The 13,902-nt window shown below is 51.9% G+C and overlaps 1 protein-coding gene across 4 annotated transcripts in view; it reads left to right on the forward strand.

Annotated features, from left to right (window-relative positions):
• The window catches only part of MTCL2 (microtubule crosslinking factor 2), a 67,404-nt gene extending 53,735 nt beyond the window's left edge, over positions 1 to 13,669 (forward strand). Inside the window, exons 11-15 of one of the 4 annotated variants that reach the window (XM_081255355.1) lie at positions 1,496 to 1,747; positions 3,143 to 3,214; positions 4,189 to 4,259; positions 6,055 to 7,405; positions 10,820 to 13,669. In XM_081255355.1, coding sequence (XP_081111481.1) covers positions 1,496 to 1,747; positions 3,143 to 3,214; positions 4,189 to 4,259; positions 6,055 to 7,405; positions 10,820 to 10,972 — 1,899 coding nt within the window. In that variant the 3' untranslated portion in view covers positions 10,973 to 13,669. The other 3 variants (XM_081255356.1, XM_081255357.1, XM_081255358.1) reach the window with 3 other exon arrangements.
• Positions 13,670 to 13,902: the final 233 nt, after the last annotated feature.

Raw genomic sequence — 13,902 nt, forward strand, 5'->3', positions numbered from 1 at the left:
AGGATGCCCAAGCCATGTTCCTAGAAGCATAGGAACCCCTTCACTTACCTTGTGGCCCAGAGAGGGCAAGACACTTAACCTAGAGTCACACAGCAAGGGTACCAGAAACAGTGGGAACTGAAGGTCCCTGAGCTAGGGAAGGCAGGTGAGGGACTGGCAAAGGAGCCATGGGGACATCACAGGCGCCTCTGCCGCACCATGAGCTCACAGGTGAGGCCGGAACACTTAAATGCCTGTCTTGCACCTGGTGACATCCTTCATCCTCACACCCAGACTTCTGCTGCCTGCTGTCCTCATAAGGATCCCCTTAAGCCCCTGCTACCTGACTCTGTTTTGCTCCCTCCGCCCAAACTGGGGGGCTCCCCTCCCTACAACTCAGATGATCAAAGGAGCCTTAACCAGGAGTCCTGGATATTTGGTCTTTGCTGTGTGCCTGGAGGCAAGGTGCTGCCCCCCACTCTGGCCTGAGAAGTGAGGGGATGGGCTTCCTCCCACTCAGAAAGAATGCTCTCACCACCCCAACCCCTACCCCACACCAGAACTCTGCGGGGCCCAACTTCCTCCCCACTGACCCTGCTGCCGTCTGCCTTCCCAGGCATCACGGGCCCCTCAGAGGTGGGTACCCTGATTATCTTTGTTGGGCAAGTGACAAAACAGGCACAGAGGAGTTAAGCTTCTTTCCCAAGGTCACCCAGCTAGCCAGTGGCAGACCTGACCCTCACTCCCCCAACCTCTGCCCTCCTGGCTCCTCATGACCGTGGTCCCACCTTCTTCCCAGTTCTCAGACTTCTGGCTTCCTGGCGCCACCGTTCTCTCCTCCCAACCCTCCCTGCTGATCTCACAGCTCCCGCCCCACCTGCACCTTCCACAGTGTCCCCTGCTCCCACTGCCCCCCCAACCCTAGGCATTCCAGGTGTCCCTCCCGCCATGGGAATCTGACCACAGCTTGGGGGTGTGGGGTACATTGATTCTAGAGATTGCACGTTTCCCTCCTGCCCCCCAAGATTTGGGCCAAGACAGCCATCAGGCTCAGGTGATTCCTGCCCACATTCTTTATGTGACTGTGCATGTCCCCCACTAACCGTTAACCCTGGTAAACATGGGTAAGTGTTGATGAAATATCATGAGAAGCAATAACTAGGAACCTCTGCCATTCTGTAGCTATGTGACCAGGGACAAATAACCTCTGTGAACTTCTTCCTCCTCTGTAAAATATCGACAATGGTGGTTATCTTGCTGAGGTTTCTTGAGGGCACAGATAATGCCCGAAAAGCCCTTAGCACGGAGCTTGGTGTGTAGAAGCTGTGCTACACAAGCCTTGACTGTGAGAAAAGTTTAGTTCTAACTGAGGAGGTCAGTGGAGGTTCCTGGGTGAGGGGTCCTCTGAGGAGAGCACCCTCCCCCTGCCCTCTGCTGGTGCCCGGGGAGGGACGAGGGAGGGCAGAGAGAAGGGTCCTCCTGGTGCCAGCCACCCAGGTTGCTCTTCTTTCTGCAGATGGAGCTGAAGGCTGGGAAGGGGGCTGGAGATCGGATAGGGCCCGACTGGAAGGCAGCCCTGCAGAGGGAACGGGAGGAACAGCAGCACCTCCTGGCTGAGTCCTACAGTGCAGTCATGGAGCTGACGCGGCAGCTGCAGATCAGTGAGCACAACTGGGGCCAGGAGAAGCTGCAGCTGGTGGAGCGGCTTCAGGGTGAGAAGCAGCAGGTGGAGCAGCAGGTAAAGGAGCTGCAGAATCGCCTGAGCCAGGTGAGGTCTGTCCCAGCCCAAGATGGCTTAAGCCACAAGGGGGAAGTTGCTATAGGCACAGACCAGGGGGAAGACTCCTTCAGGTAGAGATGGATCTGTATGCTCAGAGACTGCAGTAGGGACCAGGTCTTCCTCTCTGCCAGTCTCACAGGCTTGCTTTCCTCTGTGTTTTATTCTGAAGCAAGCCGTTCTCAAATATGGCCTCTGTTAGTATTGTATTCATATCCTCACAGCTTAGCAGTTTCAGTGGAAAGAGAGTTTTCCTTTTCCACAAGACTCTGATCTGCCAGGTATGAGTTACGTGCCCACACCTAGAACCTGCCAAAACCTCGGAACCAAGAGATTTCCCATGAAAATTAGAGTCCTCTGACCAAAAGGGGGAAATAGGAAAAACAGTCATTGACCATTACAGCCCCACTACAGTTAACATGCACCTAGCTTATCAAGCTGCTGTGATCCACTGTGACTTTTTCCTTTGTTTATTTTTTATTTCAATTGTATAAGTCAGGACTCATCTTTATATAAGACTCAAATATTACAAAAGCGTACTACAACCCACTCCCTCCCTTTCTTGCTGTTTAAATTTACATTCAGGGCTTCCCTGGTGGCGCAGTGGTTGAGAATCTGCCTGCTAATGCAGGGGACACGGGTTCGAGCCCTGGTCTGGGAGGATCCCACATGCCGTGGAGCAACTAGGCCCATGAGCCACAATTACTGAGCCTGCGCGTCTAGAGCCTGTGCTCCACAACAAGAGAGACCGCGATAGTGAGAGGCCCGCGCACCGCGATGAAGAGTGGGCCCCCGCTTGCCACAACTAGAGAAAGCCCTTGCACAGAAATGAAGACCCAACACAGCCAAAAATAAATAAATAAATAAATTAATTAATTAATTAAAAGCCAAGCATTTGAAGCCCTTTTAAAAAAAAATTTACATTCAGAGATTTTTTTAAATCATTAATTGAATCCTAATATACATATTATTTACACTTTGCCTCTTTCATAGAGAGCTGTTCATGACAGAATGCAGAGGCCACTCTCATTCAGTTTAATTGCTGCTTAGCATACCTAGGTGGAGATACCACTTTGATGTCATTCAGCTGCTGCTTAGCTAATGTAGCTGTTGCAGGCGTTGTAGCGTGAATTAACATGGTAATAACAACTATTACCGTGCTTGATATATTACACTTATAAGGATGCCTGTAAGTGGTTGGTTTCATGATCATTTGTCAAACCCACTCCGTTGGTTCAGAGCTGCTGCCCACTGGGAAGGTGGCTCTGAGTCCATGACCTGGGTCATCTGGGCTGCAGCGTGGAGCCTGGGGAATGGCCCTGCCCAGAATAGGGCCCTGCTCACCATCTTAGCCTGCACATGACCATCTTCTTTACTCTTGCCCAGCTGCAGAAGGCTGCTGACCCTTGGGTCCTGAAGCACTCGGATCTGGAGAAGCAGGATAACAGCTGGAAAGAGGTGAGCGGGGTGGCAGGCCACCCATGTGCTGTGCTCCTGGCTACACTGGCAAGTCTCTCACTTGTGGGGAATGTGACAGGGAGGATGCTAATCCTGTCCCACAGGTCACACACCCTCACCCCCTTGGGCTCCTCAGTCCTGAGGTCTGTACTTCATGGTTCCAGCCTTGAGACCTGTAAAGAGCCCCCTGTTAGCTCTATCCTTCCATGCCTGGGACAAAGGCTAGACTAGGTGTTTCTCTGTGTTTCAGTTGTGCCTTTCTCAAAAGCAGAGCCTCCAAAGAGCTGTGTGATCCTGGGCAAGTCACTCTCCCTCTCTGGGCCCCAGTTGCCTCATTGGTAAAATGAGAATCACGTTCTCTGCCTTAGCCCAGCCCTGGTTGTGGAGATCCATCAGTGAAGTTTGCTTCTAAGCCTCAGGTGCACTGTCCATATAGCCACACACTGAGTAACCAAACAGTGAACATATGGGCCCTTGCTCATGATAGCCTGAGGAAGCAATAAAAGCCAATTCTGGGGAACTGAAGCAGGAGAGGATTTCATTAGGGGCTCAAGAGGGCTGGTGATGCAGGGTCAGAAAACTGGTGCAGGTCTCTGAACCAGGGTGGGGCAAACCCCAAGCAGGACCTCAGGTCACTGCTTTCACCTTCAGCTGAGCAGCGACTACTGGGTGCTTTGTTGCTGCCACTACATTCAGAGTAAGTTCTAAATAGAGTCTCTTTCCTTGGGTTCCCTCTTGGACCGCTGATTGGCCATGCCTGGATCACATACCTATGTGTGTGTGGAGAGGAGGTAGGTGCACTGTAGCCAGAAACTGACCAATGAGCATTCTAGATCAGTGCTGACATCACTCCTGCTCTACAAAAGGAGACTCATGCGTGGGGCTCGGGGCCAGCTCCCACACTGACCCCCTGTTACCTTCCCTCTGTGTGCTACTGGCCAGACTGACCCTTTCCTGTCTCTCTTCTATGGCAGACACACGGTGAGAAGATCCACAGCAAGGAGGCTGTTTCTGAAGCTGAGCTTGGGGGAACCGGCTTAAAGAGGTGCTTGCAGCCCCTCCCCCTGCTCTGCCCCCCAGCCCCGCCCTGCAGGCTGCCCTGCCCCTTCGCCTCTCTTCTCTTCCTCTGCCCTGCGCACCCACCACTGCACCTCAGCTGAATTGGGAGAACACTGGGATATGGTTTCTAAAGATTTGGTTTTTTTGATGTGGACCCTTTTTTTAGTCTTTATTGAATTTGTTACAATAGCGCTTTTTGTTACAATAGTGTTACAATAGTGCTTCTGTTTTATGTTTTGGTTTTTTGGCCCGGAGGCATGTGGGATCTTAGCTCCTCTACCAGGGATCGAACCCGCACCCCCTGCATTGGAAGGTGAAGTCTTAACCACTGGACCACCAGGGAAGTCCCCTGGGATATGGTTTTTATGGAACCCAAGCCACTTAGGAGCTGGGAAAGTTTGGGTGATGGCAATTGTAGCCTGTGCTTTTTTTGATTCTGGGCGTGGAAAACTGGGGCCCCAGAATATCCTAGCTGGGAAAGAAACTGTTTAGCTCCTCTTGGGGTTCTTCCTGTCTCTGGAGTTGGGAGAGTCCAGCTGGACATCTATTCCTGGGACTAGTGAGCAGCATCCTCTGGGCCCAGCCCTGTGCTATAGCCAGGAAAACCCCTAGCGCTATCAGGACCATGTCTCCACCATTGGGAAACCATTATGAAAAGATTCAGGGTAACAGAACCTCCCAGGGGCCGTGCGAGTAGCATGAAACCAGGTAGGCCCCAGGATAGGAGGGTGGCTCTGGAGTCATAGTGTGGGATTTGAATTCCAGCACTATTATTTCTAGCTCTGTGCCCTTGGGCTAGACTTCCCATTTCTGCCTACTGGGATAACAGGAACTGCCCCCTAGAGTTGTTGGAGGACTGAATGGTCTGACGTGTGCAATGTTGTCACGTAGGCCCGGCACTTACAGTCATCAGGCAGCACATGTGCCAGGTCTGGGCTGGAGATTAAATGGCGTCCTAGATTGGGTTCCCTCAAAAGTAAACCTTGGGGGGCTTCCCTGGTAGCGCAGTGGTTGAGAGCCCGCCTGCTGATGCAGGGGACACGGGTTCGTGCCCCGGTCTGGGAAGATCCCACATGCCGCGGAGCGGCTGGGCCCTTGAGCCATGGCCGCTGAGCCTGCGCGTCCGGAGCCTGTGCTCCGCAACGGGAGAGGCCACAACAGTGAGAGGCCCGGGTACCGCAAAAAAAAAAAAAAAAAAAAAAAGTAAACCTTGAGGCAAGGATTTAAGTGCAAATGGTATATTTGGGAGGGGATTCCAGGAAAAGCCTGGAAGTGAGACAGGGAAGGGAAGGCACCCTAAAGGAGGTGTTATCACCCAGGATACACGTGGGCAACTGGAGCTCAACTTCACAGGATCTCTGGGAGCCAGAGCAGAACATGAGTTCTCCCACCTTGGGGACAGGGAGGCTGGACCAAGCCACCAAAGCCCACTCATTGTTTGTTGAGGACTGTGCCTAGGGCCATAAACTGTGTGAATGTCTAGCTTCCTGTGGGTGGAGGCCAAGTGTGCTCCTGCAGACAGAAAAAAAAGCCCTCCGGTGGAGAATGGCAGGTGCTCAGAGATGCAGTGTTGCGTGTGTAGGTGTGAGTGTGGAGGGGATGAGGGACAGGGCACCTACAGCGTCTAACGCAAGAGGTGAGCAGGAGCGTCATGGTCCGTCTCCCCGCTGCCCCACCGCCCCCTGCCCGCGAAATGCACGGGCCAGGGAGGAAGACCAGAGTACCTGCTCCGCATGAGGCATCTTCCACTAACTCTGCCCTTTCTCCTCTGTTCTTCCCAGGACCAAATCTGTTTCCTCCATGTCAGAGTTTGAAAGTCTGCTGGACTGTTCCCCCTACCTCGCAGGGGAAGCCGCCCGGGGCAAGAAGCTGCCCAACAGCCCTGCCTTTGCCTTTGTGGGCCCCCAGCCGGTGGACCCGGAGAAGGCTGCGCCGGAACAGCCAGGGCTCTCACCACGTGACTGCAACCGCCTGGGTGCCCTGGGCTGCCAGGAGCCGGCGGGGAGGCAGATGCAGCGCAGCTACACGGCTCCCGACAAGACGGGCATCCGCGTCTACTACAGCCCCCCGGTGGCCCGGCGCCTGGGCGTCCCCGTGGTCCATGACAGGGAGGGCAAGATCATCATCGAGCCCGGCTTCCTCTTCACCACAGCCAAGCCCAAAGAGTCGGCCGAGGAGGACGGGCTGGCGGAAAGCTCCTACAGCCGCTGGCTCTGCAACTTCTCCCGGCAGCGCCTGGACGGGGGCTCCGGGGGCGGCCCCTCGGCGGCCGGGCCCGGCTTCCCGGCGGCCCTGCACGACTTTGAGATGTCGGGCAACATGAGCGACGACATGAAGGAGATCACCAACTGCGTGCGCCAGGCCATGCGCTCGGGCTCGCTGGAGCGGAAGGTGAAGAGCGCGTCCAGCCAGACGGTGGGCCTGGCCAGCGTGGGCACGCAGACCATCCGCACGGTCAGCGTGGGCCTGCAGACCGACCCGCCCCGCAGCAGCCTGCACGGCAAGAGCTGGTCGCCCCGCGGCTCCTCGCTGGTGTCCGTGCGCAGCAAGCAGATCTCCTCCTCCCTGGACAAGGTGCACTCGCGCATCGAGCGGCCGTGCTGCTCGCCCAAGTACGGCTCGCCCAAGCTCCAGAGGCGGTCCGTGTCCAAGCTGGACGGGGCCAAGGACCGCAGCCTGTGGAACCTGCATCAGGGCAAGCAGAACGGCTCAGCCTGGGCCCGCTCCACCACCACGCGGGACAGCCCCGTGCTGAGGAACATCAATGATGGGCTGTCCAGCCTATTCAGCGTGGTGGAGCACTCGGGGAGCACCGAGTCCGTCTGGAAACTGGGCGTGTCCGAGGCCCGGGCCAAGCCCGAGCCTCCCAAGTATGGCATCGTGCAGGAGTTCTTCCGCAACGTGTGTGGCCGGGCGCCAAGCCCCACGTCCATACCAGGGGAGGAGGGCGCCAAGAAGCTGGAGCCCATCTCCCCTGCCAGCTACCACCAGCCGGAGGGCATGGCCAGGATCCTGAACAAGAAGGCAGCCAAGTCAGGCGGCAGCGAGGAGGCCAGGCTTTCCATGCTCCCCCAGGTGGGGAAGGATGGGGTCCCTCGTGATGGAGATGGAGCCACGGTCCTTCCCAATGAGGTAGGTGGGTGGGGTCTGCCCTTTTTCTTGGGAGGTGAGATTGGCTTATAAGGTCCCGCTCTCGGTTTTCAAACTCAGGCATGTGGTTTGTGTATTTCAAAAGGTCCTTGTGCTGCTCTGGGATGGGGGTTGGAAGGCCCCACTCCTGGAACAGCAGACCTGATGGACACACCATCTGAATACGAGAGACTGGTGAGCATGGTGGCATACCCACCTGCTTTGCCATCACACCCCAGAGATTGCCGGCATCCCCTCCAGGGAGGAGGCATGCTCACTGCCCTCCTGCTACCCAGTGGTGTGCGGGAGCCAGCTCCTTTGGTTCATGAGAGCCAATCGTGTACGTCTCTGTGTTTAGTGATGTCACCTTAGTACCTTGAGATCGGCCACCAGGGGAGGATTTACTCCGTGAAAATTAGAAATGCTGCATGGGAGGATTTACTCTGTGAAAATTGGAAATGCTGCAAATCAGGGCTTCTCCTCTTACTCCTGGGAGACTAGTCATTAAACATGTACCAGCACACCACTGCCCTCACCAAGACTCTATCCCTAAGTGCTTCCATTTTCTCTGGGACTGTTTTGCTGCTCACTCCACTCCTGATACCAATTTCAGATTTAGTTAGGGATTACGTGCATGTTAGTAAAACAACACATGTAAGTTAGCTTTGCAGAAAGGGAAATTGCAGAGGATCTCATGGAACCCAAGGGCAGGGACCCAAAGGCCCCAGTGGCTGCTCTGTCTCCCTCTCCTCTCTCTTGAGCTTCATTTTCTCTGATGTCCCCTTCCTCCCTCTGTCTCTGTTGTATTGGAATATGGTCCAGGTGGGCTCTGCCTACTCTGCTTTTATAACATCTTCCAGTTCCAGCACCTAAGGGAGACTGACTCAAATCCCTCTGTCCCCTTTCCACATTTCAGGAAGAAACTGACTAGTGTAACTTGAGTCCAGTGTAACCCCTTGGTCCAGTCAGCTGTGGTCAGGGGTGGTATCACGGTCTGCAGTGCACGGAGTGAAGGAAGGTTGTAGGTGGGGGCACAGAGAGGTGGCATGGGCTGGGATTGACCCATGTGATTTGTACGTGTTGTATGTTTAGCTGGTTTCTAGTTTTTCCCTATTATACGTAATGCTGTGGTGAACATCTTGACACTAAAGCATTTTTCCATACTGCAGATTATTTCCTTACATTTGAGTTGCAGAAATGGGATTCCAGAATAAAAGACTGTAAATTGTTAAAGGTATTTGATAAGTGTTGCTAAACTGTCTTTCCAAAGACTTTGTTTAATTTCTGGAACCCCCAGGAGTGTATGGTGAGTGCCTTACTTCTCTATACTCTCTGGCTGCATTTAAAAAAAAAAAAAAAAAACCTTTTAAATATTCATTCCTCTTTTTTTAACTTAAGAAAACCCTTTTTGAGGTTAATATACATACTGAGCATATTGTAAGAATATGGCTTATTGAATTCTCACAAACTGAACACACCCATTGTATTAGAGTTCTCCAGAGAAACAAAACCAATAGGCTTTGTGGTTATGTGTGTGTGTGTGTGTGTGTGGAGAGAGAGAGAGAGAGAGAGAGAGAGAGATTTATTATATTGCAAGCTGAAGACCCAGGAAAGCCAATGATTTAGTTCCTGTCTGAGTCCAAAAGTCTGAGAACCAGAAGAGCCAATATAGCTTCGGTACAGCATATGTAGCTGACGTAGTTCCAATCCAAAGGTCATCAGGAAGGAAGAATTCTTTCTTACTCAGGGGGAGTCAGCCTTTGTGGTCTATTCAGTACATTGACTGATTGGATAAGGCCCACCCACATTAGAGAGAGCCATCTGCTTTACTCAGTCTACTGGTTTAAATGTTACTGTCTTCCCAAAGCATCCTTGCAGAGGCACCCAGGATAATATTTGACCAAATATCTGGACCTGTGGCCCAGTCAAGCTGACACATGAAATTAATCATTACACCCACATAACCACACTCTACATAAAGAAACAGAGGTACAAAGCTGGCCGTATTTTGAATGTTGGTTTCACAGTTGATCCAAATGTTTTTCAGTATGTAAAATGTGCTTATTACCTGTTGACCCAGTAGCTCTCCTAGGAATGCAGCCTATGGAAATATTCACAGAGGTGGATACATGTGTAAAGAAATGTATTGCATTATTAATAAAAATTGCTAAGATTTATTGAATACTTAATAGGCTCTATCAAATGCTTCACATATATCTTATGTGACCCTCACAACAACTTTGACAGAGGTATCACATCCCTCATCTTAGAGCAGGAAAAATCAAGGCTCAAAGAGGTTAAATAACTTATCCAAGTTCACACAGCTGGTAGACAGTTGGGCTGGGATTTGAACCAAGCAATTGAGTTTTACAGCAGCACTTTTTTTTTTCAAAGTATAGTTGCTGTACAATATTATATAAGTTACAAGTGTGTAATATAGTGATTCATAATTTTTAAAGGATATAGTCCATTTATGGTTACTATAAAGTACTGGCTATATTCCCTGTGCCGTAAAATATATCCTTGTACAATAGCTTATTTTATACCTGATAGTTTGTACCTCTTAATCCCCTACCTCTATATTGCCCCTCCCCCCTTCCCTCTCCCCACTGGTAACCACTAGTTTGTTCTCTGTATACGTGGGTCTGCTTCTTTTTTGTTATATTCAGGAGTTTGTTGTAATTTTTAGATTCCACATACAAATGATATCATACAGTATTTGTCTTTCTCTATCTAACTTATTTCACCTAGCATAATGCCCTCCAAGTCTATCCATGTTACTGCAAATGGCAAAATCTCATTCTTTTTTTATAGCTGAGTAGTATTCTATTGTAGATATATACCACATCTTCTTTATCCATTCATCTGTTGATGGACACTTAGGTTTTGGCAATTGTAAATAATGTACAGCAGCACTTTTAACCATTATCCCTGTGTGTTGGTAATAGTAGAAAAAAATTAGAAACTACCTAATATCCACATAAAAAATGCATTGGATAAATAAATCAAGCTACTTCCATTCAGTGGAATAGTATGTGGCCATTAAAAAGAAGGAGATCTGGACATACATGACAAAAAAGTGTTCATGTTTTGCAATTACAAAATAAGCTGTAGGGCTTGAATCCATTTGGGTAAATGCATGTGTGTGCAATGTTTTGAGAATTTATCTTTCATGGACAATGTCTACTTTCTTCTCTGTATATTCCAGAATTTATTACCTTCTGGAAGGTTGTTTATGAGCATTCATTACTACTCTAATGGGAGAAAATAATTTTTAAAAATTGGTCCAGAGAGGGGCTACAGCCCCTGGGAACTGGACCCTGGGCACAGCTGAGTCCAAATTCCTTGCCTGGCCACCCAGTCCCTGGGTGGGCAGTGCCTCCTGGCTCCTCCCGACTTCTTCCTCCCTCCTCCTAGGATGCCGTATGTGACTGTAGCACCCAGTCTCTCGCCTCCTGCTTCGCCCGGCCATCCCGCTCTGCCGTCCGCCACTCTCCTTCCAAGTGCAGGCTGCACCCTTCGGAGTGCGCCTGGGGTGGGGAGGAGAGGGCAGCCCCCCCCAGCGAGTGACAGAGCAGCCGAGCTCCCCACCTCAACCAGCCCAGTCCCTGGACAGCCAAAGGGAACCCGCGGAGAGGAGACGAGGTGAGGGGCCCGCGCCCCCTGCACCTCTCGCCCAGGAGGGACAGCAGCTGCACCGCCGCCGCAGAAGGGCTTTCCCATCCAGGTAAAGCGGGGCCTCCTGCTGACTGCTGGGTGGCGATCTCTGACTTCCCAGGGGGGAAGGCAGCGAGTGGGAGAAAGACCAAAACTGGGCTTCAGAAGCATCTCCAGAGAGATCCCTTGGGAGCTGATCCCTGGGTCATAAGGGAGAGCCTTGCCTGGTTCTAGGCACACCCACTTCTCAGAAGAGCCAAGGAAAGGATACACTTCCGGCCATGCCCCTCAGGGAAAAGGGCTCACAGAGACTTTCCCTGCCAACCACATCCCTCTTCATGGGGAAGAAACACCAAGGAGAAGAACAGGCTTTGCTCTAGGGCTCAACTTGGGGTTCTTGGTGGAGCTGAAATGGGCATCACCCCGTCCATTTCTTCCCTCCACCGCCTCCTCCCCCCAGCCTTCTGCTCTGGATTGCTGTGGCTCTAGGGGATATGATAGGGCGGTAACCAGGGTCAAGTATCTGCTTGGAATCCTGGAGCCCTGGATCTCCCTGCCCGTAGCTTGGATGCAGCAAGGACTAGAAGACGAGGGGCTCAGGGTTGGGGAGCCACTGGAACTGCCTTTCTTGCCAAGGTGACTTGGGGGGCCCCAACCTTCCCAGGAGACTCCTTGAGGACAGAAATAGGTAAAGTCCATCTCAAGACCTGGTGCACAGATAAATAAATGCCTAATTGCCCACTGCCTTGATCGCTGGGGTCTCTTTCCCTGGCACCCTGGAGGGGCACTGCATCTCCACTGTGATTACATCCTGCAGCTGGTGGAGGGCAAAGACGTTCCCAGTAAGAGACTCCCAGATGGCCAGGTCAGGCCAAGGAGCATTCCGAGAGGCCAGTGCCCCAGGACATGGCAATAGACTGGGGCCTGGAAACACATTTCTTGCCTCGGTTGTTTATTTGAATTTTTCTTACTATAAATATTTAAGGTGGTTTTACTTTATTTTAATAATTTAACTTACCCCAAAGCCCCTAAGGTAATTTATTGGAGGTTGATCCACGTACTCTCGCCACTGGGACAATGCAAGTCTTTAACACGATGGACAGGCGCAGGGTCCCCTGTGTGGATGAGGCAACTCAGCAGCCGAGCTCTGGTCTCCAGGTCAGCTTTGGAGGGCCCCCCAGCAAAGCTGGAGCCCTGCAGTCTGCTCCCCCAAAACTGCTGACCCTTTGGCCTCAGAGCACCACTTTACACTCAACACCCGGTACTTGCCCAACCCCCAGACGTGAGTCTGTAAATGCTCACAGACGGGGTGGAGGGCTGGACCGCTTCCCAAACATTTTCCATTTTCTTTCTCACTTTCCTCCCTCCCTCTGACACCTTTTTTGGTTCGATGAGTCAAACACGGATTACTAAGGCTTTATCAAGAGCATGGAGATCTCTCCAAGTTCCCCAAGTGAGAACTCACAGGAAAACAGGACTGAACTTCAAGAATGTTGTTTATTGCAGCTTTGCACATGGATCTGAGAGTGTCTGCCAGCCTGCCTCAGTTCTCACCAGCCTGCCAGCTTTTTCACCAGCCTCTCTCCTTAGCCTATGGGCTCTCCTGGCTCGCCTCCCAGCCCCAATTCCACTGCCCACCCTTCCCCATGTCCCATGTGAGCTGCCTGAGCCATCAGATGGATTGCACCGTGGCTCATCACAGTGTGGTGATGGGGGAGGGGTACTCAGATGGCCTCCCCCTTGGTGCCAGTGAACCCATTTTGTTTACACACATGCCCACACATCTGCCTGTAACGGGCTGGGGGCTCAGAGTGGAAACACCAGGATAGAGTGGCTTATCTGTGAATTTGCCATCAGGAAGACCAAAAGCCAGCAGCTTGGCTAATTTGCCCCCAGGACTCAGGAGATGCCTCTGCGCTCCCACCTACCAGCTCCCGGTCTTGCCCTTTCTGGGGCGCCTGGACCAGTTACCCAAATTCCTTCATTGCCATTCCCTATCAGCAGAACTTGGGGTTATGTTAGTGCAAGCAGCCACTTCCTCATGCCATAGTGACCTGTGCGGGCAGAGCAGGCAGGCTGATGGAGCCATGGGCCAATCCCCTCTAGGATGCCACTGCTCCCACCCAAGAGGTCAGGGGGCCCCTCCAAGGTTATCTCCAAGGGAGGGGATTCACACAAGGCCACAAGCCACCAGAGGCCTCTGGCACTTCCCAGAGCTGCAGAGGGCCAGGGAGGCTGTGCTTCTAGCCTTGGGGAGAAATCCTCATGAGATCTGAACCCTGCAGACCGTTCAGCCTTACCGTCGTTCTCATCCAAGATTGTCCTTGCATTCTCATTGTCTTAGAGCCTGGCCACCCAGCCCTCAGCCAGTGTCAGAGACCCCAGATCTTGGTTTTCAATAAAGTCCCAGTTTCTGCTTCCTGCATGCCACTGTACAAGGTCACTCATCACTGTTCCTACAGAAGCCTCTGGATGAGGGGCTTGATGGGGTTGAAACTGTTACGTGTAAATATTGGTTTGGTTTGATTTTTAGCATTTTAATTAGTAACGGTTGTATTTTCTTTTTTGGGGTGGGGGGTTGGTTTGTAAAAACTCTCTACTCTTTTGGAATGTAATTTCTAAGTTTGTTTCTTCAAATGCCTTTTTAAGTCTTGGTAACATTCCCAAAGCAGAAAACTGCCTGGCCCTCTGTGGGGACTCCCCTGGAGCATTGGGTCCCAGGAAGGAACACTGCCCTTTCCCCCTTTCTTACCCTTCCTGCTGCCCCTTACCTTTTTACTCCTAGCAGCTTCTTCTTCCTTCTCTTCCTCCTCCTCCTCTAGCCTTCTTTTTCCTTTCCTCAT

The sequence above is a fragment of the Mesoplodon bidens genome (assembly GCF_964165515.1).
Source record: "Mesoplodon bidens genome assembly, chromosome: 15".
NCBI lineage: Eukaryota > Metazoa > Chordata > Mammalia > Artiodactyla > Ziphiidae > Mesoplodon > Mesoplodon bidens.